Source organism: Corvus moneduloides, chromosome Z (genome assembly GCF_009650955.1).
Source record: "Corvus moneduloides isolate bCorMon1 chromosome Z, bCorMon1.pri, whole genome shotgun sequence".
Lineage (NCBI taxonomy): Eukaryota > Metazoa > Chordata > Aves > Passeriformes > Corvidae > Corvus > Corvus moneduloides.
In genome coordinates, this window is record NC_045511.1 from 31,521,477 (window position 1) to 31,548,376 (window position 26,900).

At 38.0% G+C, this 26,900-nt stretch overlaps 1 protein-coding gene across 4 annotated transcripts; it reads right to left on the minus strand.

The window, feature by feature from the left end:
- Positions 1-1,934: 1,934 nt before the first annotated feature.
- Positions 1,935-26,847, minus strand: RNF170 (ring finger protein 170). 4 transcript variants are annotated; one of them, XM_032095158.1, is made up of 8 exons: positions 26,773-26,847; positions 23,675-23,732; positions 16,724-16,805; positions 11,752-11,827; positions 10,316-10,424; positions 9,234-9,307; positions 7,264-7,368; positions 1,935-5,538 (listed from the first exon to the last, which is right to left on the minus strand). In XM_032095158.1, the coding sequence occupies exons 5-8, from the start codon at positions 10,383-10,385 to the stop codon at positions 5,269-5,271; spliced, it is 519 nt and encodes a 172-aa protein (XP_031951049.1). In that variant the 5' UTR covers positions 10,386-10,424; positions 11,752-11,827; positions 16,724-16,805; positions 23,675-23,732; positions 26,773-26,847; the 3' UTR covers positions 1,935-5,268. The 4 variants fall into 4 exon arrangements, with proteins under 4 accessions (XP_031951049.1, XP_031951050.1, XP_031951048.1 ...); XM_032095159.1 differs by having other exon boundaries at positions 10,316-10,427; positions 16,662-16,805; positions 26,773-26,806; XM_032095157.1 differs by having other exon boundaries at positions 16,662-16,805; positions 26,773-26,792.
- Between the last annotated feature and the right edge of the window lie 53 nt (positions 26,848-26,900).

Genomic DNA, 26,900 nt, shown 5'->3' on the forward strand with positions numbered 1-26,900 from the left:
GCATCTAATGATGTGCTGTCCACATGAGAAGCAGGACCTCCAGATCTATCTCTGTTCTAAATATCTACAGGTCCCTAAGTTGAGTGAATCATAGACTGAATGAAATTCAGCAGCTTCTTCCCCAGTTTAAAAACACAGTACACACAACAGGGAAGAAGGCAACCTACTAGGACGCACCATCTCAAAGAAACAGGCATAGTAAGACTCACTGCTCTGTCTCCATGGAGCAAATCCCATGTAGCTTTCAGTATGGGTGACGAACAGGCAGTTTTCTGTTTGGCTGACAGCTGGAAGCAGAAAATCTACCCAAAACTGCAACTGTACAACAGACCGCCTAAAAATCCATGTCCTTTGTCAGTCTTGGCTGAGGAACTTTCAAGTGTTTAGCTTTGGTTTCCATGGCAAGCACAGGGGCAGCAGGTATAAGAACAAGTGTAGTGTATACCCCTCAAACTTCCAACCTGATTTAATAGCATCTTACCAAATACACAATTACATGTTTTTCCATAAACACTGAAACTGTGTACCAAAGCAGGCTACAAAGTTAACAAAAGACTTGACCCAACCTGGCAGTGGACTTCCCAGCTATGATTTGTTAGACACTGCTTAGAAAAATGGATCATGTCTTCCTGATGCCCAGGGCCCTTTCATGACATGAATCAAGAAAAGCCCAAGACTGCAGCACAGATGAGTCACACCCAGTTCTTCCGAGCCCAGTCTTCATCCTTCCTGTAAATCTACAGAGACTATTTGTTGTTTGCATACATTCTCATACACGTGGCTTTATGCTTTTGTTTGCTAGAGGATTGTTACGTGAAGGTGCTAACTCATCATCTGTACTGGTTTATCAGCCTGAAAGCTTAGTGCCCATGGATCTGATGGAACTGGTTGGACTGCTTAGGGAAAGATGTCTGATGTACAACACACTTTTGGGACTAAGATCTTAGAAATTTTGTAATCTTTATTATGGCAATCATAAAGATGAAAAACAATGAGTTATCTCTAAACATCCTGAGCACAGACACCAAGACAAAAATCGATCACAACTGCAGGAAAGTAACAGAATCCTAGAAGACAAGGGGGCTAATGTGTATGTGTCAAACACCGACAGCCAGGTAGCTGTGGAGCCAGCCATGGATTGTTGGTGATAACAGCCAAGAATTGTTGGTGATAACAGCCAAGAATTGTTGGTGATAACACACTGAGAAAGAGCAGGATGTGGCTGGAGAAGAGGCCATAAGGAGGTAGGGCAGCACATTTCTGGGACAAACATCCTTATTCTGGCTCCTGGAGATGAGCACAACACAGCACAGCACAAGTGCAGGGATGAGGCTGAGAAGGGGTCATGGACTGTAAGAGGGGATGGAGACCACCAAAGATCCCCAAAGCCTTCTGACCCATTTCCAGAAAGGTCTAGAGGAATGGACTGCACAGGATTCCTGATGTGCATAGAAAGTGAGAAACTGATCACCAAGATGGGGGGATTTATCTATAAAAGGCACCCCAACTAAGCCCATGTGTGTGGGTACCCACAGGACACCCCAGCTGGATCAATGCTGGAGGTAAGACCGGTGATCTCTCTTTCCCTCTCCCTTTCTTTCTCCCTCCCCCTCCTTAATTCATTTCTATATTTCTCTCTCCCCTTTCACCCTGACCCTCTGTTCAAAAGCCAGTGCCATGTGTTCACAGAGGAGATCAGGGACTAACTTATACCAATTTCATGTCAAGTATGTAATTTACTAATAGAACTTTGTGAGTTTTTGTGGACCCTCTGACTTTTGTCATTCCTTTTGACCATGAGCATCTACAAATCTTGAGTACTCCCTTCCCATTAAGGGTGGGACACCACACTTAAATCTTGAACCTGTGGAAGTGGAAAAAGGGGAAATAATATTGCATCCAGATAGGCAATAAAATAAAATAATTCAAGAGAATCTCTTTAACAGCAATTTATTATCATTAAAAGTAACAACAAGTAGTTTTAAATTCTTTTGTCTTAAAAATCTAGTATAACACACTGCTACAGTTCTATTAAACTTACGGCAAAATTGTATCCCCAAACCACACCGTTCTGCCTGATCCTCACAGACATCAATGGTGTGGCACACGAACAGCACAGAAATGGATCGCTCTATACAGCGATGATCATTAGGCCTCAAGATGCTACAAGTTATTTTTTAAGAGCTATTAAGTGTAATTTTTATTTTCCTCTTTGTTAATATTGCTAGAACAATCAAATATTTCACATAGCTTTTGGCGACCCTGTGATCTTTTAAGAACTGTATTTTATCCCCATATATCTTCCTGCTATAGTTTTCCTTTTTTAACTTTCCCCCCTTAGTGACACACCTGACCCACCTCAGGAGACAAAACCACAGTGATGTTTGCAGTCACTCTGCACACAGCATCATGTATTTCCTTTACATTCTGAAGCCAGTGCTCAGCCCTAACCCTTACCTTTCACATTGCTGCCAGAACGACTTGGCAGCACACAGTTCAGGAATACTACATGCTCATATTTTAATCTGCAGCTTCTTGGGAGCGCTAGACCTTAGGTTAAGCTCAAGCTAAGTACCCAAGATAGCTCACTTATAGCTATTTCAGATTTGTGTAAAGGAGCAGCGGCCAGATGTTGCAGGACAGATGCATCTTCACATTACACAAAAAGGCCTGAACAAATCATAATACTGTCTATCATTGGCTTGCAGGACCAAAAAAAACATCCACAAGCAAGCACGCGTATCGGTGAAAAGAACAGTCCTAATTCTGTCAAGCATTTAATGTGTTGAATTTAAAATTACAATGTTACTCAATACTCAAAAGTAAGCAGAAGCCTCTGAGCGAAACCCTTCTGGCTACCAGAAATGTACTGAAGAAAAAGAACACAGGGAAACTTCATATAATCTTTCAGATGTGGTTTGTGTATGATTTCAGATACACAGGATCTCTTTAGATGGGATGGGTGTTTCCAGAACTTCACAGTAGCACATGGAATTGGGAAATTTAAAGAAAACCAATCAGTAAGCAGCTTCATGTGCATCTATATCCACGCCGGATTTATAGAGTCATGGGAAAATTATAATCATTGGATAAAAGTATGGATGAGGTATTATATCAACAAATTCCATGAACAGATGCCAATTACTTTACAATAGCAGTTCACACTCTTCTCTAAGCAGAGCTACAACTTAAACTCCAGGAGAAAAGGGGCTGTTAAATTTACTCAGTCAAAAAAGAATTTTTGAGGTTTGTTTTCAGCTAGATTTCTTGGGAAAAAAACCCCCAAAATCAAAAACTATACTTACAGCAAACTGCGAAATCCTGTCTTACGTAACATCCTAAACTAATATCTTGATTTGTAAATGCACCTAATAGCTTATGAATATCTCACCCTTACTCAATAATACCTTAAAGAGTTTTAACTGAGGTAGCCACTAAACCCTCACCATACATTAGCAATGCTAACACAATGAGAAAAGCTCAACCAAGATGCTCAAGAGAAGTTAGTTATCATTTACTTCCAAAAATGTCATCTTCTCTCTAGCTCTCTTTCTCCAACCCTTGCTTCACTTCCCTTTTCTCTTCCTGCCTATCTCTAACAAACAGCAACAAAGAAAAGTTTAGCTTTCCAGTTCATTTGTAAAATGTCCTTGGATTTTCAAAACTAAATTTTCAAATGAAGAATCAGTGAATTTAGTTTTAAATGAATGTCATTTAGAGCACTGACACTGAAAGACAATCTGCATCTTCAATGACTGACACCTGAGGTTTCAGCTCTAACATCTTCCTGCACAGGCCTAAGTGCTAGAAGCTGTGGAAAGACACCTGCACAGGGAAAACACAGAAGTGGTGAAAAGGTCCCTTTCATTGTAAGTCTCATCCCATATATGTAAACACACAAAGAATCACCTATTAATTCACTGTCTTTCAAGTACTCAGGAAGCTAAATTGCAATTGTCATTCCTACAGCTAAAAAATACAATGATCTGTCATATCCTGGACCTTTCTAGTGGCAATCATTGCTCAAAATGAAAGTATTTTCCACTTGTATAGCTATGACAGCCTATGTTCAAATTCAACATGAAAAAAAAAATCAGCTTTAAGGATACCCAGGAATTTTTGAGAACATTTTCAAGATCTTTTTGTGGTCCCTTATCACAGACTATTTTTCAAGGTAATTCAAAACCTCTTCTATCCACATCCAAATCAACCAACCAACCAACCAAGAAAACTCCAACTGAAAATCACCCCAATATCTATGTTGTTTAGTACACATGTGTTGCAGAATGTACATTTGGGTAGACATCTACACTGTACACATACAAGTACATGTACATGTAGTGTAAACATCCAGCTCTGACTTCTTTATTTCAACCACTATTTGGAATTTGAGTGTCCTTTCCAATGGACCCAATGTTTTAATGCATCTACAGAAATGCAAACTTGCATTTCAGACATATTGCATTGACCCAAAGTAGCACAAAACCTCCGCTTCCAAGATACATACTTACCAAATAAAAAAGTCTGAAGAGAAAAACCATGCTCTCACTTAAAAAAATAGAGCACTAATGAGCGTGACATGCATAATACTGGTTTCTCAATGTAGATCAGATACTGTGTGTATATTCCCAAATATAAAAGTAAAATGGTACAAATTGCATGCAACTGTACATAGTGCAGTTCAAGCAATACCAAGGTATTATCCTTATTTTTCTGAAGCATGTGGACAACAGCAAACAGCAGGGTGATAATTGTAATGCGGTTCCTTGGGTTTCTTCTTCCACAGAGACAAACAAAGCTACTTTTATTTCAAAAAACTCTAGCCCACAACAGGAAGACATCAAACAATTTAGCCATGATAACTGTACTGTGAAGAACTTCTGAATTTTCTTACACACCTAGATTATGCAAACCAGCTTATTGTTTGAAGTCATTTGCTAGAAATCCTTTTTCACAAAGCACAACACACCAAAAAAAGTGTTTCCTGCTTTCATTACACACAGTTGTTCATCAGGTGGAAGTAGATGAAGGTGGTTTATTACAACATTATAAAACTAACATCCTTATGAAGCATAGGTAATGCACAAATTAAAGACTCCAGTTAAGCATCACCACATACTAACCCTTTATGTTTGTATAACATAACCAGCTAAGAAATTGTTACTACTGAAATCATACACAGGCACCTTGCTATATCATACTCACGTTATAGTTTTCTTTTCAAAACATTCCACAACTGACTCTGCTTTTAGGTCACTTTTGTCCGTTTCATCTATTTAGACGCTGTGTTACCACTTCTCTGTACATGATAGAGATATATATCAGCAGAAGAAAAATGACAAAGAAATCATCCAAGAATCCCAGAATTCCAAAGAGAGCTTCAGGAAGAAAATCCAGAGGTGAAGCTAGGTACAGCAAGGCTCCAATCAAGCAGAGGAATATTCTGATGCGAAACATCCAGAAGAGGCCCCCTACAGAAAACATCTCCCTGAAAGCATGCCGCAATAAAGTGGGAAGATCCATAATTCTTTCCATAATCTATAAAGAAAGAACCCAAAAGTTAGTATTTTGCTTCAGCAACTCATCCATGCTCAACTGAAGTTTCTACAACTACATTACATCTTAGAACCTGTCAGTTTATAGGAATTAAAACAAAATCCAGGAAGAGTTAATGAGTTTAGTTTTACTGGGTAGAAAGTCAGATTTAGACTATATATGTTTTCAAGAAACAGTCAAACTGTTAATCTATAATGAAAAGCATACACTTACTATACATCACTAGAACATATATTGGCAACTATTATGAAGGAAAAGAAATTGCTAATAGAAGAAAACAAATGACTGGGAAAGTGAGAAACAGCAAACAGGTTAATTGGAGTGAAATATTGATCAGAATGGAAGACAAACAAGGATTGCAAGAACAAACTTTGGTATAGGTAAAGCAGAATAGGTTACAGTTTTTCAGAAACACAGTACCCCCTCTCCTGGTGTATAACCAGTGATTCACACAAGTTTCCAAAGGATGGATGAAGCTTCAAAGTAAACTAAAGAACCTTTAAATGCATCAATTTCTGGCTCCTTTCCATTTTGCTATGATTCTGTCAGCTTAGTAAGAGACTGTTCAATAGAGAATATTCAGTTTTTTGTTGTGACAAGTAGGGAGGGGTGAACTTTAAAACCTTTTTATACTGGTTCCCTTCTATGGTACACAGTTTATACATAAAGCCATTAAACTCCATTAAAATGAGTTATTACCATAGCTGAAAAAGTGTTGAGAAAGAATTTTTCGATGTGGTAACACTGTGTATAAATCAAAGACAATTTATCTAGTCCAATTAGGGCTTCAGTGCAGATTTCTGGCATGACCTCCAGATTTCTGGCACCCCCTAGGCAGGTTACTGGGGACTAGACACAGCTCACAGAGAAGTCTGATGGAGCCTGAAAGGTACTTTCAATCTCTTCTGGACAAAACCCACACATTTTGTGGTTTAGAAAAACATCCCTCCCTCTTCTGTTTCTTTATACTGTTCATTTTTCTTGCTAATGTCTTCTTGCTATATCCAAATCCCATAACAAATGAAGACAAAGAGGGAAGTTACTAAGTATGTGTGTGTGTGCATTTCACCTTGCGAAACAGGACACACACACAGGAGATGTGCTCACAAGGCTGTCTTTCTAACATTTGTAGAACTTTGACCACCCCTTTTATCTATTTACAGAAAAAAAATCTGGTTTTCTTTACTCAGAGAATAAAGACTGTAATATAAAAGAGGAGGAAAATTGAAAAATCAAGACAGCATATAGCTGTCTGAGAGGAAAGGCACAGATTCAGATTCAGATTCTTCTAATCAGGGTAAAGAGATCAATGAAGTGAATATTCTTCCTTGCCGGTCATGTATTTCATTAAGTATTTTTACTGACTAATTATTGATCCTTTCAAAATAATGACTCATATCTAAAAACCAACCTAACACATGAACAGAAAACTCAAGACTTACTAGATTCTCACTCACAACAAAAACTCAAGTTTTCATACATTCTCATAAATGACAAAATAATAATTTTGAGGTCTTGGGTTTGACCTAACCATATAAACATGAATTTCCTAAAGAAAAAGTTGCCTAGGCCCTAAGCATCAGGAAGAGAAAACCCATATCCCAGGGAAAGGAAAAAAAAAGAAGGGGGGAAAAAAAAATCACAAAAAAATTGCACTCAAACTCTCCTGACATCACTGACTTCCACCCAAATTTATCCAAAACTTACAGATCTGGGCTGTCCTGAGAATCTTCGATTGTAATCATTAACATCTTGAAACACTTGGGTTGCACCCTGCTGATCTTCACCAAAGAGTGGTAAGAACAGTGTTACCTAGGCACAGCAGGGAGATTATGTTACATGTGCAACTGTAAAACACTCATCTTCAGTTAACTACATAGAAAAACCTTTGGTTTACTTGAATAGTTAATAAGAGAATAAATGAAAATTACTAGCATGGATACTGCTATTAAGTTTTAACTAATTAATTGCTTATAGCTCTTCACAGAATATTAAGGAGATTGTTAAAAAAAGCACACAAGAACCTTCCTTTTAAGAGAAGATTATATGTTTTTTTCTAAACACCTAAATGCTTTATGTTTCATAAGTGGGACAGATGATTTGGAGAACAAAGTTAATTTACCAAATTCATCTAATTTTGTTTCCTAAATTGAAAATCAAATGAAGAAATCAATGAGGCCTTTCTTCTTCTATCTTTAGAATTGCCTTGCATGACAACAAACATGCAGCAAAATTCATAGTTTTGCATATGGATCTTCACACCAGGATGAATTAACAGAAAAAGATATTAACCTTCAGCTCTTTTGCAAGCACAGATTATTCTGCTCTGTTCTTGGGTTAACTTTCATGCAAACATAGAGAAATAAGATGTACGTGAATATGACTTTATGCATGTTATCTTTCTGCATAGGAGTTGCTGAAAACTTGAGACTTCCATTTGGAAGCAATGTGCAGATATAAAATGCAGACTAACATAGGAAACAGGGAAGACATAGCCCTTGTAATTATTACAGTCTTCAAAAGCTTCCTCTATACCTGGCGACTGAATATAAATCTGTGTGGCAGTCACGTTTAGAAATGAGAGCATGAGCAAATGTACATTCAACTCCTGGTACTGCCACAAACCTCCTGTATGACTCATGTTCCTCATGTAGACATATTTCTCTTCCCCACTTATAAACCAGGGTGAGAATGAATATATAACCATGCAAGCAGTACCACCCAATATATCTGTTACTCAGAGGAAGGTAAATGAATATATATGTAAGAAATGACACCAAAAAAAATCACTTATTTTCCCCTTTTCCGCTTTCCTCACCTTTATTATTTGTGTCTTTTTCCTCACTGGCTACACTCTAAACCTAGTAATTCTTCAGTCATACCTATTTTTCTTTCCTTCAACTGTGTTCTTACAGTCATTTGTCCTGCTGATACACACAATCAAAGCAGGATATAATGGAGGGGCAAAAGCATGAGTTACATAATTCATCAGAAGTTAATAGCTCTGTAGTTTGTCCACTGTTAAAATAAAGATGTACTTTTGTTAAAACATACACTATCAAACTCAGAGATCCTAAGCCTTAATGAGTTGCAGGAACATTATTTCAAACTGACAATATAAGTAAGTTGCGTAGGAAGTAAGCTAATGCTTGCTCTACAAAGATGAAATTAATAATACATACAAGTTAAAAATAGGGCCAAAATAAGAAATTGACATGGATAGGTGTTTTGGTAGGGAGAGAAGGAAGGGACAGGGTATTTCTCAGGAACCTGTGCTGCTACTAGCAGTCTACAACAACAGCCAAGCCTTTCAGATGCAAGTTCTGGTAAAAGAAGTTAAATAACATCTTGAACAGAAAGCATGAAAGGATCATAGTTAAAATCTCACAATTTTCTGTTTTCATATATTCCTCACAGAAAAAGAGCTGAGTTATCAGTGCAGTTCACTTATGTTTGAGTTGCAGGAACAATCTGAGTTTTTTGAGCCATTTGTCAAAGCAAAACGTTTGGAAAACCTGAATGCCCACCATTCCTGTCTCACATATCCCTCTACATTCTTTCAGTTTCTCAGACTTCTTTATCTGCCAGCCTCACTGTTGCAGCTCACATGTAAGTGCCTTGTGGCAGGCTATCGTAGACAACCAAACTGACAGGCCCATGATGACTTAAAATATTACCGTCTGTCTGCAGATTGGACAGCGGATGGCACCCAGCCATGAGCCGTATCTCCAGTAGGCAATAATGCAGGAACCTGGTGAAGATAAGTGACACTCATTTAAACTCCTGAGGTGAAAAACACATTGCCTGAAGTAATATGTTGCACAAGAAAGTGCATATACGCAGTTAGGTTAAATCCACATTTTCCGATGTAATTTTGTATAAGCATTCACTGAAGATACCAAGAACTAACATGTTCAAATTCAATGCTACTAATGAGAAAAATCCGGAATAGCTTCAACTGATCAGGAATTTTAAGGCATTATTTCCTGAAAACACCACAAATTTTTACTCCTTAAGTGAAGAAGCAAATAACTAAGATTTTTATCAGTTTAAAATTTAGAAGCCACAAAAATGTCAAGAGATGTAAAATTTATCCTAAAAACTTGGCTTTATCATCAGTGTTTCAACAGATGAAGACAAATATAAAAATGTGAGTACTTTATCTGTTTTCCAAACTTCCTTGTTTTTTCACTTAAACAAGGAGGCATGGTATGCATGACATACTTCATAAAACTAGATGAATGCAGTGAAAGAATCCTACTGGGAACTTGAAGGAGAGGAAGCAAAATGCTACCTAGGGGGTCTATATATAAACATGGCCTCAAAAAAAACCCAAACCAAACACTTTAATCAACTCTGAACTTACTCATAATTCTGCAGGACTTCCAAGAAAAAAATATTCTATGAGATAAAGATTATTTTATTCTTTCTAAAACAGGTTTTTTAAATGGTACATTTCCAAATGTTTCTCAAACTCTTCAGTTTTTTACCAAACTGGAAACAAATTGTACTCTTTGACATTTTAAAATTAATCAGTTTCATTCCTTATGGCATAGAAAACAGTGCAGCACAATCTTAAAGTGACTGTTTATTCATAAATGTAGTTCTCGACCATTTATAAAAAAATACTTCTTATGCAGACAAAAAGATAAACAGTTAAAAGCAAACAAAGCTTTGAATTAGGATGCCTGTACCAGCGCCAAAAGTTTGTATTTCTGTACTAATTTTATCTTTGCACCTAGGAGCTTTGCTTGCTTACCACAGAAGAGATGTCCACAGTTTGTTTCTATAGGAAATGTAGCCTGTTGCAAACACACTGGACAGGACATATCTGTATAGAAGCGATGCCTATCACCAGCAGAAGCATCCTGCTGGAACAACAGGAAAATGTAAAGTGTTAGAGATACTATTCTATGTAAGTCTACTGAGATCTAAAAAATAATAATAAAATGGAAGTCATTTACTATAAGTCAAACTGTCAAATAAAGAACTATGTGAAATGAGAAATATATTTAAATGCAAAAATCAAACACACTTAAATGCATTGATTCAACAAGTGAGTTTTTGTGACAAGACCGTTATTTTCCCTTCATCTGTTAAATAAGTGTGTGCTTCAAACCAGTTAAAGACCACAAAGAAAGAACCTCCTTGGTCCTTCACATTGAGCCAGGTTAGACATGCTGGAGCATGAGTAACAAACTCGGATCTATATTGTTACTTCATTATCCCGAGTAGTTCTGTCCAGAGCCAGGTAACTGAACTGCATTGCTTACCAGCTGCAGCATTTAGTGTTTCCAAGCCCAAACACAGATATCAGCTTGTGTATGTCATTGTTGTGAAACAGTTTTTCTCCCCATTTTGCCGTATTTGTCTTCCACATAAATATGCACTGTCATTATTTCAAGAATTATCATGATGAAAGACTGTTCTCAATATTCTCCAAAAGTATGGCCTAGACTCTACCTGTCCAAACCAGATGCAGACATAGAATCACTGAATAATCTGAGCTTGAAGGGCCTTTAAAGATCACTAGGTTCCAACTGTCCTGCCATAGGTAGGGACACCTTCCACTAGACCAGGCTGCTCAGAGCCCCATCCAACCCTGCCTTGAACATTTCCAGGGATGGAGCATCCATAAATTCTCTGGGCAGCCTGTTCCAGTGCCTCACCACCCTCACAGTAAAGAATTTCTTCCTTACGTCCCATCTCAACCTAGCTTCTTTCAGTTTAGAACCACTGCTCCCTGTCCTGTGACTAAAGGCTTTGCTAAAAAGTTCCTCTCTCACTCTGTTGCCTGGCTCTTGTTGCTGTGCCATTGTTCTGTTACATGCTGTTTATCAATCTAAACATCTAACCACTGTCCTGTCTCAGCAAACTGTACTCCAGATTTCCTTTCCTTTACCATTAAGTTCCCAGGAACATTACAGGAAGCACGCAGCATAATCTAACATACTCCACCTTGTGGCAAAAAGATCTTTGAAAAAAGAACCAGCCAAATATTTAGTTTTAATTACTTATTGCATCCATTGAAAAAACGCTACATTATCTCATTATTTGATGAATTTCAAGGATGCCTCTGTACAGTAAGTAAGCTGCCACAACTATCAAGATCAGCTTCTTCCAGAGCCTCAGAGTTCTGCACGCTACAGTACCCCACATCACAGAGCTGAATAATGCCAACACTTAGCACAGCACCTGATCAGTCTGAAGCTGCTGACGAAGAGCTCGCACTAGCTCTTGATTTTCTGGATGTATGTTCTGATGTTCATTTCTGTGAAAGGAAATACAAGCAATAAAAAAACCCCTGTGATCCAACACTGAAAAATAACTCACTGAAACAAATATGAAAATTGAACAAAGGGCAAAAAATCGTTCTTTCCTGCTATAAAGGATTTTAAAGGAAGTACACAAATTTTTAAGGAAACAGGAATTTATTTGGGATCCTAAAGTTACTCTGGGCACTTAAAGCTGTACAGCAGCAAGATTTTTCAGAGACTCCATAACCAATCATTAAACCATGTTAAAACTAGATTTTAATCTGAGAAAAAATTAAGCCATGAACCTACAAAAAATGAAGTTGCTTGAAAGCTTTTTTATTGCAGAAACAGTTTTCATTTTTGTCTCCACTGCTAGTTTCTTATTTGTTGGTCTACCCATAAAGTACTAGTTTTTCACTCACTGCTTAAGTCATAGAGTTGAAACCCCCTAATTACTTCAATTTTATCTGCTACATGACATTTGCATAAGAAAGGGTAGACAAACTTACATTTAGAGTATTGAATTTATGTAACTATCAGCAGACTGGATATAAAAAGAAACCACTCTTTTAAAATCACTCTTTTTTAAAAAAAGAAAGATTCTACAGGCAAGCAAACTACAGGTTAGATACACCAAGAAGAATCATTGGGAAGGGACACACTGAAGAAAGAAGGACGGATGTATTAGAAATTTGAAGTTCTAAAGCACAATGGGACAGAATTTAAATTAAAAATGTGCTGACAACAATCAGAGGTGTTGAGTTATGATAAATACAAGTCAACAGCCTATTAAAAAATGTGAATTTTTATGCTTTATTTATTCATATGGATTTCAATGATGATACATTCTGCTCTGGACTCTTGAGGTCTCAGCTGGATTCTGTTCTCCATTTTGGGCTAAATGCATAGAAACATAAAGAAGTTGGAGGAAGTTCAGAAGATAATAAGAACTACTGCCCACGTTTTTTAAACATTAGAGAAAGACTGAAGAAATGTCAGTTCATACAGAAGACTCTTCATGGAGTGAAAAGGGGACAGAATAAGGCTACCATTCTATAAATATGAGCAATTATTTGCCACAGTTATCTAAGGCTTGTGGAAACACATTTCTAACTGCATAGTGTACAAAATCAGCCAAGATTAACTCAGGTTATTTTCATCCATCCTGAACTAAAAGTTAAATCAAAAAACAGGTTGCAATGCTTCCAGGGATATTGAGGCAAGCTGATCCTCTGTCAGGACTGGCTGAACTTCTAGGACATTTCCTGGTTGCAGTTATATCATATAATTTCCTCAATGGCTCTAGGAGCTTCTGCAATATTTTCCTTCATTTAATGTGGGCAATCATAATATTGCATTACTTCTATGTTTAACGTTTTGTCTGCTTCATTCTTTCTTCAGAGAGAAACAGACAAGTGCCATAGTTTTCATGCTAATATTTACATGGCTGTCTGTAAAAACCAAATCTATTTAACACTAATGTGGGTGACATATGAAAGCTATATGATGGGAAGGCTATTAAAACCCTTCTTACGCACCCTTGGTCTCCATGAGTCAGATTTTGTGGATGTTGTCTGCCATAAATGTTATATGTATAAAAGTATTTTTCTGTTTAGAACCTACAAAATTAACATAGTTCACAACTTCATTTTGCCAGAATGTTTGATATATATTGAAATTCAATTTGATTCACACACAAACGGAAGGTGCGAATTTTAAGACAGTTTATTCTGATTTCTCCATAAACAACTAATTGCAAATTTGCTACTGAAAGTGTTCATTTGTATGAACCTTACCCTGGTATCGCATACTATGCTGAAATCACGAGAGCATTTGTAGAGCTGTAGAGGTACAGCATGTACTGTCACTTATGCATAAGATGGTGAGGTAGCAGAAAACCATGCAATGTTCAGGAAGGGACAGGCAGAGCTCAAGACATATCAAATTCATAACATCTGTCATGCAATTAGTATGAAAAGGAAAATGAAATAAATAAAAATCAGCATGGTGCCATGTAATTAAAGGCATTATCAAACACAAGCCAGAAAAAAATAAAGTTAGATGCAAAGGCTTTTTATTGCCCCATTTCTGACTGTTAGCATGCCAAAACTTGAGGGAAAAGGTCCCATGATGTGGAAAGATTCTATTATGTACCACAGAGGGCCCCACCAAACTATTATTATTGGAAGGAGGAAGGCTGCCTACTCTTACAGTGCGCAGTCTCAAACATGGAAAGAGAGGGACAGTACTTAAGGGGACTGGTGCATGACTGTGCAGTGATGGACACTGTTAACTTCCAAGGAGTAAGATCTCACTTCTGCTGAAAATACTGACTTGATCTTATAATCAAACCATATGATGGATAGAAAAATGGGATTTAAAAGATCTAAACCTGTAGATCCATAAACAAGGAACAGATAAGTCATCTAGGACAAATGAGGAATCCCTTGTAGGAAATTAAAGGGTCGGGCTTCCTTTAATTTGCTGAATACACTGAATTTTCACAACCTCATTTGTAATATGACAACCTCACCGGTTTAAAAGATCATGGAAAAAATGTGGTTTCATTGTATCAAAATTTATAACTCAAAAGCATACAAGCTTTACAAAAGTATCATACAGTGCCTGAACTACACATCTGCAACTTGTTACATATGTTAATTATGTCTCATAAGTTTTTTCCACCAGAAGCATGAATGAAGCCCTGATGTGATACTTCATTGAGTTCTTTCAACTGAAAACAAGTACAACAACCATATCCCTTAACAGTTCTCTCCATATTCTGCTTCTGCCCCCTAAAATCTACTGCAACACATACTCCTTGCTCCTAGTTGCCCTTTTTATTCAGTTCCTGCAACTATTCATTACTGTAAGCTTTCTTTCCTGTATACTTACCCATGACCTGTTCCTACCCAACTTAGGTATTCCTGTTCTGTTGATACGGAAGCACGAAAGGCAAAGAAAATGAACACCGTATAAGGAACACAAAGATCACTGTGCTGTCTAAGGTAACCAGAGAAGAAAAAGGAAACACTCTTTTTCTCCCTCAGTGCTAAATAAATTTAAAGTACAATAATTTTTGTACTGTACAGATTTTCTAGCATACTGAGCAGATTTTGATAGCAACAATACAAAGGAGGTAGATGAAGAGTGCTGCTGAATACAGACAATTCAAAAAAGTACCAGAAGGCAGAGCAGGGAGCTAAGAGGATACTGTTAAGACTTTCAGTCGTCAGTCATAGAATCACAGTCATAAAATATGCTGAGTTGGAAGGGTCCCATCAGGATCATTATGTTCAACTCCTGGCCCTCAAGACACATGTGCCTGAGAGTATCGCCAAAACACATCTCCAGCTCTGTCAGGCCAGTGCTGTGACCACTTCCCTTGGGAGCCTGTTCCAATGCTCAGCCACCTTCTAGGTGAAGAACTTTTTTCTGATATCTAACCTAAATCTCCTCTGACTCAGCTTCACGTGTTTCCTCGAGTCCTGTCACTGGCCACGAATCATACAATGCAGTCCTCCAAAGCCTGGAAGCTTTGTGTTTTCATTTTGTTTGCCCTTCCAGAAAATAAACCATCAAGGTATGTAACAGGATTCACAGTCAAACTTTTTACCTACCTCATTACACTGCGGAGGTAGTCAATAACTAGCCTTATCTTCCTCCCTAAGAAACTCTTCATAATTGATGCATCATCTTCCTGAACTTAATTCTGACTGAACTCCTGCTACTCTTGCCAACTGCTGACCCTTGTTCCACTTACTTTTTTTTTTTTAATATTTCTTACTTGCCTTTCTAAAGCTCAAAAATAAAATGTTGACTTTCAAATGAAACACTTAAAATTCAAATCGCAACTGCCAAAAATGTCAATATAAGGGGTAGAGAAATCATAACAGAGCAGATGAAAAAGAGGCATTCTTAAAGCAATCTGAGTAACTGAAACAGCTTCAGGAAAAAAAAGGTAAGGTGAAGTGAATGCACTTCTTAAGATTCCTTTGTGATCTCCTGGTCCTGAACAGCAGCACCACCTTGCAGTCCAACCAAGTTTTTCTACCTGTAGTTTATTTTGTAGCTTGCTCTCAAGTAACTCTACCCCGGCAGTATATTCATGTGGACATATACTCTTCAGTAAGTTCCATGATGCCAATGTGTCACTAAAATTGAGTTCTCTTGGTTTTGACAACTGTTCTGTGTTCAGATGTTTATGGACATCCATAAAATAAAATAAAAGGACCCAATCTGAAGCTCAGACTCATTTTCCCAAAACCCACAGGCTAAGATATTTGTTAGGATGCAAAGAAAAACTCTGAAATGAAAATAAGCTCTGATGACTTGATCATGAATTCTGAACGTAACATTTTCCTGTATGGAATGAATATTGAAGTCCACTGTTTTACAGCATACTAATTAAAAAAAACCAAAACAGTCAACTTACTTGGATTTGGGGATTTTTTTGGTTAGTTGGGGTTTTTTTGTTTTGGTTTGGTTTTTTTGTTGGAAAGAGACTGCAGCTAGGACATACATTGGAGGAATATTTCCAATTTTAATTTTGGAGTTGTTGACAAATCTGTACTTTTTAACCAAATGTGACACAGCAGCCATACAGACTGTGAATTTAACCATTTTCAGGAATGATGAACCCTATTCAGCTTAATTATCTGAAGATAAGGAAGAATTTTTGATTCTAGCTGTGCCAAACAATTAGTTAAACATAGTAAGCAATCTAACAGTCACTTCCTTCCTGCCACAAAATCACAATTTTTATCTACCAATGCAAAAAATTGTCAAGAAAGTTACGATTTTTATAAATGCAGGTATGTTGACTAATTCCTGTCAACACATTCTCACCTTAAAAGCGTATATACCAGAGCAGCAATGAAAGTGAAACTGAGCACAACTGCCACCAGTACCTGGTCACTTACTCCTTCTATAACTGAATCATTATCTAGCTTCAAACTCTGAACTTCTGCTTGGTGACTGGCCATCACAGCTCTAAAATATAAAAAGAAATATATACATATACATATATTAAAACATATGTGCACAGACATTTTAAACATAGTTACAAACAATATGTGTACTCATCTATTCATATATACAACAAATTCCTGAAGCAACAGAACAGTCATTGTTGGGGGAAAAAAGTGGTATAAAAAGAAGCAATGTATCCATTTTTACCAAACACTGAGCTTGCTGTAGAGGTCTTGTGCAGTAGTAAACAAATATAAAATAACTGTGTTATGATTTATGGATTTAAAAAAAAAAATTAGTCAGATAGTTTATCTGGAAATCTTTATAAGATAAATTGCATAGGAATAGGTCATTACTGAACTGGCCATATTCTAAGGAGTGTTCACAGAAAAAAAATTTAATGACTCTGCATTACCAAGAATTTTAGCTGTTACACACCACGTTATTCCTGCCAGGCTAAGCCAACACAGAAACTTAACTTTCACCACTTATGTGAATAAAGAAACAAGGACATTTTGGTTTTAGTGTTAAATGCTCATTTGGATACACAGGAATCACCCAGTGCATTTTAAACTTCATTTGTGTTTTCTGTGCATTACCAACCTTTAGCTGGAAACATGGGAAAAACTTAAAAGAAAAACAGTATTATCAGGCTTCCTTAGGTAGACTCACTTGTTTAATATTTGTTTCATATTTTTAGCCACCAGAATGACTAAGGCTAACATTTATTAACCTACAGCACTAACATACAGTTGGAGACATGCAAAATAAAACAGTTTCCAACACACTGCTGAATCATTCCTGTTGCAATCAGGAAGTGAAATGAACTATGGCTGTGAATATTACGAAATCAGAAGGGCGAAGCTAACTCTGTCAAATGACATGGAAAGTCACACTGAAGCTGTGTCTATATACAATTGAAGTATTTCTCGTATGATGCTGACATAAAATCCCAGTATTGGTTTCTGAAGGCAGGTAGGACTGGTATCATTTTCTCTGTTTCCTAGTCCAGCTTGCAAGTTTCATCAGTGTTTCTCTACACTTCACAGCTCATGTGTCATTTTTAATTTAAACCTCACTGTCTAGCAAACATCACCAAACACCCTCTGGCCCTGAATTAACTGCAAAACTGAAATGGAGTACAAATCATCAGGATTTTAGTGGATACCTGCAATGACTACCCTGGCAAGACCTCAGCATGCCAGTCTATTGCTAGTAAGAAAGCGTCATCTTTTCCCTAAGAGAGCTACTCTCACCCTCCAGATTTTTTCTAGTATAAGCAGTGGAGCTTTTTTTCAAGCTTCCTTACATTTGTGGGAGCTGCCTTCTGTAGCAGCAACACAAGAGGACCTGATACATTCTAAGAGTATTGTTAAAAAGTGTAAGTGGTATAATTAAGTACCATGAGAGCAGAGCAAACTCATGGAGAACAAGGGGAGATTTCATTAATTCTTGTAATATTTTTGGGCTTTCACTGTGAAAACCAAAATGGAATAGTGAAGCATATATGAAGTGAAACAACAAACTAAGTTATCCTAAGTGTGCCAATCTGAACTGAGACTATTATTTCTGTAACTATAGCCAATTTTTGGCTAATTACAGCTTTCAACAAGCAACTATGTCATAGTATTTGGAAAGCTTCTTTCAAAGGTGGAATACTAGTGACTCATAAACAGGCATGTTTAAAGTAGGTCAATGCTTACACACGTTTCATATACACTAATGAACAAAAGACCAGGTCTTTGTGGAAAGGTGTTACATAAGAACATGGGCCTACACAAGGAGTTACAGCATTTCTCTGCATAGCTAGTTACACAATTACATTCCTACAGTTAAAGCCATGAGGTTAACATGTGGAATTTTTCTGAGCAGCAGTTCCCTGGTGGTGAGGCTCTGGACTGGTAGGTGTGCTGTGATGCCTCCCTAGCTCAACATTACCTGCGTGTATACTTTATTTCTTTGCATATCCAGTCCTGAAGAAGCTTCCCTTTCTTTCACTGCATCATTCTAAGACAGCCACTTTCCACAACTGTGCATGCTGTTGTCTTCAATTCCTAAGTTTTTCCTCCTTAAGTATCAGTCCACTAATTTTTACTCTGTCCCACAGTTTTTTCTGGGTTGACCACTCAGAACAAAACCAGAAGTAAATGCCAGGGAACTGGTATGTGATAATTCCTCCATTGTTCCACATCAGCTCTGTTAGAATATACCAAAATGCCAATAACAACTACATCCCATTAAGTATTACACAGGGTTTTGGCTTGTTGGCTTTTTTTTTTAGAAATACCTATTGTGCCAGAGGCATACAGATGATTTAACTGTACCTTTGGAATGCAAGTGTTTCTTACACTAACATTTGAACTTCCTCTGTCACTGCTTGCTTGATGCACTTTGAAAACAACACATGAATTACCAATATCACAGCAATTTAAATCAGTTCCCCTGAACAGCTTTCAAGACATCCACCCCAACTCTTCCCTCTCTGTATGTTCCTTGCAACAACACTCTAAATTCTTATCTGCCTACCATTAATAGCACTTACTGCATTCATTACTTGCCTTCATTTCTGCTCACCCACTTTTCCTGAAATACCAAACTAAGGTGCCAAAGTTAGCATCAAAACATGAAAACTAAATACACAGATCCTCACCTCTCTTCCTCCTTGCACCTAATGCCAGTTACTGGTATCTACTTCAGCCCTTCATTTTGGAACATATATGACTTTCCCAAGAACCTTTTTGACACAAGCATAGTACCCAAGAGAAATTGTTGCACAGTCTTTCTCTCTGCATAAAATACCCAGAAACACCTTGTTTTCACTTACGTATCAATACTGCAAAGATTATATAGCGGGGGAGTGGAATCTCTGCCTCTGTCTCACTCCCAGCTGCTGCTATTGCTGAATTCTAGACAAGACAAACTATCCATGCTTAATGCTCGTGTTGTTCATACTTTAATTTACTCGCTGCTTCTGGACTGCCAGCAAGTGCTGTGTACATTTTTCTCATTACTTCCAGCACTTTTTCTGAATAAGATCATTGCACAGGAGAGCTGACAAGACTTGTGTAGACTAGGTACTACAAAACAGAAGGGTATCACTTCAAAAGAAACAATACATACTTTCTCTGAATTCAAGCCTCAGTAGAGACAGTAACAATCTCCTCCTCCTCCCCCTCTTATCTCTGAGATAGCATGTTAAAAAAAGCAGTGTCTACAAGGAAAAAGCTAAAATACATTAATAGAAAAAATGTCTGACTGAAGGATGAAGGAATTATTTTCTGATTTCAAGGCTGTCTTGAATGTTTTCAAACAAAATACCTAGAACTGGAAGCTTGCAGTTCATATTTCTTCAAGTGCAACCATAACAGCCAAGGAGTTGTCTGCAGTGGTTTGAATGTATGATAGGCTAGATAACAGTACTAAAATAGCTTCTAAGAGATCTCACCTCACAGTGCATGTATTTAGCAAGTGTTGCTCTTTCAGTTGGTACGACTAAGAAGCAAGCTATAGGAGATTTAGCTCTTAAATAATGTAATGAAGACACAGTCTTCAGAGACAACCAGCCTTGATAAAGACCAAGTGTGTGTCAGAGAAGACTTCCAGAACCAGATTTTATCACATATATCTAATCACTCCTAAAATAGTCACTGTAAATAATTTGATGCAATTCAAGAGCAAGTTAGTGTGGTTCATACTAAATTCCATCCATTGATCCATTACATTTGTCTGATTATGAAAAAATAAATGACAGTATTTCATCAACCTTTTCCTCATATAATCATTTTCAGATCTGGGTTCTACACCACAGGATTTTCAGACATTAAATTATTTTAAAGTTTTTCTTTCTTTTCTGTAGATTTATGTTACTTTGTTTCATTTTATAATTGCAAAGAAGGTTTGAATTTTTTATTGCTCTGTTTCTATTTTTTAATACAAGAAATTAATTCCTGTCTACACTAGCTCTTAGAAAAGTACCAAATGTATAAAACTACTTCGGGAAAAAAAGGCAGTAATTGAAAATAGATTAAATTCTGATAAATTATTTCTGGTTATACTTAAGCCTTTTTCTCTTTTTAGCCATTTCACAAGGATAGCTTTCTTAAATGCAAGCATAACTCCACCCTGTGTTCCAATGAGGGGATGAAAACCAAGCCACATCTAACAATACTCACATCAAAACTGGAATTTATACAATTAACTTCAGAATGTTAAAAATATCAATTGCGAAGTCTAAAAAACTGACAAAAATGCTGGGCCTTTTTCCTACATTAAAAACAACAACAACAAAGCCCAAATCTTAAATTCCAGTTTTATTTCATCTCATGTTCAGACTACTGGCACTTGCTTCAAGTAAAACAATACAGAAAGAGGAAAAAGACAAGGAGTTACTCCTCCATTCCATTTGGGCTAGCTAAGTTACAGCTTGACATTGCATCCCAGTAGACTAGGATCAGGTTTATCTCCACGAGGATTCTTGATAGCTAGAGAGTGTAAACAACCTCAGACTAAATGGTCCACAAAAGGTTTGGCAATAGGAAGGAATGCAATCTACTGTCAGTAAAATAATACCGTTTTATTGGTAAATCTGTCAGCGATTAACCATCTGAACAGAAAATTACCTTGTTTATTATCAGTTTTTCTCAGAGTGATCACTGACAGAAAGCAACACTAATTGTTTTTACATTTCAAATAAATACAGACCTTTAAAAGTTACATTTTTCCCTCTGTGGAAATTTGTATGAACAATGTATGCAGATTTAAGAAAAAAAAGGAGACCTATAATGAGCAATACTGGAAGTACCACGACTTTTATTCTTGGAAATTCATACGGATCACATTGAAATGTGAGAGAATGAAGACATACAGTAGTGTGGATGTACTATTTCTTAATTTTTCAGATCTGAAAAGTATTATCAAGACTTTCAATGTTAGACATAAAGCACAGCTACAACAATACCCTATGCCATGACTCATAAAGACATTAAAAACAATCCAGTCGTTACCACGATATGTTAAACAGCTGTCAGCTATCCAAAGTCAGAATTTTCTCCAAAGTTTTCTGAAGTATTTGAACTTTTCTGAGTTTATCAGGGAAGTACCATATGATAACATACTCTCAAAACCACAGATATTTTTAGGACCCACTACCAAAGGAATGTACAAGCATAGTGAAAAAGTAGTAAGAGGCTCTCTTGATGTCTGAGAAGTAAACAAGGAGGTAACACACAAGCAATACTGCTGTGAGATACAAGTTATTAACATTAAGGTATTGACTCTGTGAATGTGGTACAAATTTGCTTAACATCTGAAAGATAATTTGGATAACAATGTGTCCTTTATGGGATGGGCTGGGAGTGAACAGGATGAGAAAAATGGAGTTTTGGGTTTTCATTTATTTCAGTTTCATTTTGAGTTTTTTCCTCTTGATGCAGTACTGGCAGCCATCAACATCTCTTGAAAAAAATTATAAAGTTAAGATAGTGATGGTGGGCCAGTGTGCAAGCCAGAACGTGTAACTCCTTTTGCCAGTTGCCTTTTATTAGCAAAAGCATTACCCCTGCTCTTTAAAAAAGCTGGATAAGCTAATTCATCTCCAAATAGTCAAATACCACAGGTCTCACTTTCTTAAAGACAAAAAGGCTTTAACTCCTTAAAATTTTCTTCCATGGTAAGAGGAACAAACAAGAAAAATTGGCTTCATTTGTATTAAAAAGTTTCTAATAAGATTGGCCTCTTTTAGATAACATAAACCAACTTTCAGGAATTTAAACATACTAAAACAGAGTATATTTATTCTGTAATCCAGCTCCTGAACATATATTAGCTCATATTGAAATATTGAGGGCATAAATTTAGCATATTTCATTTAAGAGAAAAACAGGCGAAAATTCCCAAAATAAAGACAAATTCATATATGTAGGGCAAAAATTGAGACCTGCCTTGTCAGAAGTTATCTAATTACTTCCTGCTTCCGGGTAGTAGCAGGTCATGGCCCCTCTCCATGGTTGACAATGGGACTTTGTGAATGGATTTAACTCAGCAAATTGGATCCTACAGTTATTTATGCTCTCTTTCTTTAACAGTTCAAAGATATGCCCAGACTGCATTCAGAAACAGTTAACAACAGCAGGCATGAACTACACATGATGAACAGTGAAAGTGTTGAATACTCTATAAGTTTACTAGCCTAAATCCTAAATCAGCTAAATCCTGAGGTAATACATTTTATCCAGGTTCCTTAGTGTACTGAAACTGGACTTTAAAAAAAGTGGTGTAGGCAAATACAACATTATAAAAGAGAAATAATGGAAATGATTGATAGTGTACTTAGAAAAACTGTTTCTGAGGAAACAGGATTTATTAGCTTGTCATTTTTGTGAGCATAGTCTTACTTGAATAAAGCAACACACAACAATCTCTAGTACTAAGTATCTCCCTATATTTTAAAAATTAGTAGGAGAAAATCCCGAGGGCACATTTACTAATGGAAACTAAAAAAAAAAAAAAATCTAATATAGCAACATATAAATTGGTAAGACATATTCTGTGAGAACGTTGTTAAAACTGACTGGGATTATCCTACTAGAATTTCATGCAGTCTGTTAATGCATCATTACTATGAGCTTGCATCAACTTTGCGTTTACAAATCAGTTCAGCTGGTACAAGAAATACAGCCAAACTCAGCTGTATAATATTCAGTTATATGCTCACCATGAATCACCTTTGCTTTCAGGACTGTGCTGACTACATTCGAGTGCATGTGTGCTCTTTGCAAAAGAGAATGGAAAAGGCTGAAGAGTCTTGCCAAAAGAGAGAAGAGGGCAACTTCAGTAGGCAAATAATGACTTTGTTGAGTATAACTTATGAACAGACCAACTGAGGCACTTGCCTGATAAAGCAGGTTTCTGCAAGGTCTGAGGTCAGCAGTCTCTGAGACACATTTTTCCCTAAGGAGAAAAAAAAAAAAAGAAGAAAAAGGAAAGTAGATATTGTACTTTTGCTGATGCAATAATGTTTTGCAAGTTAAAAGTAATGCAGATGCAAGCTCCAAATGCAAGACTGTGAGGAAAAATAATCCAAGATTAATATACCATTCTACTGGGAAAACAAAATGTCTCCAATAATTTTTCTCCTGAGCCCGAAACCGTGCAGATGTCTTGAAGCAAAATGACAAATTCAATGGCCTGTTTAGCATTACTCTTCTGAATATCTGGCTGGGTGATGTATGACCTGTGTAAAACAATTCCCAACAAAGTCTTCCATCACTTCATAAGGCTAAAACAAACTGAAAGGTATAGAGTTCTAAACCAACTAGAGGGTGGAACTGAATTCACATGCAGATAGGAGCATGAGGAAGAGCTGGGCAATGCCTTCAGCTTGGATACCTGACATTCCTGGTCAGACAGGAAGAAAAAGAAATATTGTCACTTCATTATAATAATGTTTACTAGAATATGGTAATACTTCGGCTAAGCATGAAGAGGCTTCAGATCACTTTTAGGAAAAGTGCCCAAGAATTCCTTATTGTAGAAAGCACTACTTTCATATACAACCTCGTATCTAAAATAGATAGCAAGGCAAAAAAAACATTACTGTGTTTGAGTCAACAAAATACAAGCTACACCTCGTGGCAACAAGCAAAGCAGAGTGGGAAATGAGACACAGAGGAAGATACGGCAGAAAACCTTAAACAATGCAATATACCTGTGAAAGCATTGTTTGTCAAAAGTACCAAGCATAATGCTTAAAGCACACTTTAAAACTTGGAATGGAAAGTTGGTAGTTGTGCAGTTTCCTATGATTTCAAACTCATTCTCAAACTGAAAATTACCTTTAAATGAAGACAGATTTGATTTATAACTTATACAGCAGGTTATACAAAGAGATCAGTGCAAAAGTACTTTCCTGGGAAAACTTGAAAATTTTCATAGCTTCTACAATACTCTTTAATTCAAAAGACACTGACATAAAGGGAGCACTCAGATTTTGTCCATGCTACTAATTTATTAAATGGAAGAACTCTGAGAAAATGGGGAAAAAGTGACAGTTTTTGCATCTGCGACCCTTCCTGTTTATTCAACCCTCCACTGTTACCCTGTGCCCGCTGCTCCATGTTATTACATGTCCGACCCATTGTTAACTGACAGGGAACTGCAGAACTTATCATGGTGCCACACACTCTCATTGCAAACTTCAAATAGGCCAAAATCCAACACACTACTGAGAAAGAGTTACTCAAACTCCTCAGGTGACCCATTTGCAGCATGACGGAGAGTTCCTCTGGCTGGGGCACAGTAAGGATCTGGGAGCACTCTGGCCACAGACAGACTCCTTGTCTTTGAGATTAAAAATTAATTGAATCACCTGAAGAATCACACAGAACCAATTAGGCTGGAAAAGACCACTGAGATCATCAAAAGACCAATCTAAGACTGAACACCACCTAGTCAACCACACCATGACACCAAGTTTCATGTCCAATCTTTTCTTAAATGCCCCTTGGGACCGTGATTCCACCAACTCCCTGGGCAGCCCATTCCAATGTCTAATCACCCTTCTTCCTGGCTACCACTTGTAGCTAGTGCTAAGCAAGTAACTTATAGAATCATAGAATGTTGAGAGATTGGGAAGGACCTTAAAGATCATCCAGTCCCAATATCCCCATGCCACGGACAGGGACACCTCTCACTAGACCAGGTTGCTCAAGGTGATGCCATGATGATTTTTTGCCTTTTCTTTTATACCCCTGTTATACCTTTTTACAACTTCTGTATTCTTAGTGCTTTTTGCCTACATTCTTGGACTTGTTTGTTCAGCTAGGAGACTAAACATTTTAGAAGTTTCATAGTTACAGATCAGTGTGCCCCAGACCCCAAGGTCTTCTCCAGAACACATTCTGTAAACTAAGATAGAACCATCCAGGGGAAGGTTCCTTGGGGAGGGCGGCTCATTCAAGCCTCTCACTGGAGAATTTTTGATAGATATGCTAACTAGTAAGACCTATAATGTTATACCTGATCTTTTGGTGGGGGCATTGTGGTGTGCATTGCGGTGCATTCGACCTGGAGGTGTGCACCTAAAGATCCTTAAAATAAATACCAAGGTAAAATCCCTTTTTCCCTTCTAACAGTGTTTGAGTCGTGATTTTAAGACCAGGAAAAAGCATCAAAGGCTTATCCAAAATGGTTTAAAATAGTGCCAGGGTTGGGGCATTCACAACCTCCTTGGACAACTTGTTCCAACTTGACAGCAAAAAATTCCTTCCTGCTATCTAGCCTAAATTGCCCTTCTTTAAGTTTGAACCCATTACTCCTTGTCACTACAGTTCCTAACGAAGAGTCTCTGTCTGGCTTCTCTGCAGACCCCCTTCAGATACTGGTAGGTTGCCTGTTCATTAAATTTACTACAGCAGAGCTTTGTTGAAAAGAAGTTAACGTCGTTGTCTTCTCCCAAAACAGAGAAAAACGTCGTCAGGGCTGCTCAGTACACAAACCAAGCCACACTAGATAATGAAATTGTCAAATGTCTGTAGGTGCAGGGTCATTTCCTGCTCCAAAAGGAGGAAAGCTTTGTAGGGGCTGCTCCTTTCACTAACAGGAAAACGTCTGTGGGTAAAACGTCTTTTTCTGCTACAAAAAGAGAAAAAACCTTGTAGGGGCCACTCCATCCAGAAACCAAGCCACACTACACACCAACATTGATAACGCCTGTGGTGCACCATCTTCACAAACCCACGATCCCAGCCCTGCTGGACACTCTCCCAACCAGCTCCTCCGCGCCGAGACACACACACACACACACAGAGCCGGGGGAAGGGCTGGCAGACCCTCCTCCCCGCATCCCTCGGGGGCCCGGCGACGTACGAGGTGCCTCGGCGGGCCTGCGACGGAGGGCTTCGCGTCTCCCTCGCCCTCCCCAGCCCCCCCGGCTGGCTGTGAGGGGCGGACAGCCCAGTCCGGTCCGGCCCCGCCCGTCCCCCCGCGGTACCTGGCCCGCCGCTCGCCGCCGGCCCCGCGGCCCCGCCCCGTCCCCCCGACGGCGCCCGGGTCGCGCCGCGTCCCCCGCCCCGCCCCGAGGCCGCCGAGCGCAGGCGCGCGCGGCCGGACTCCGCCAGG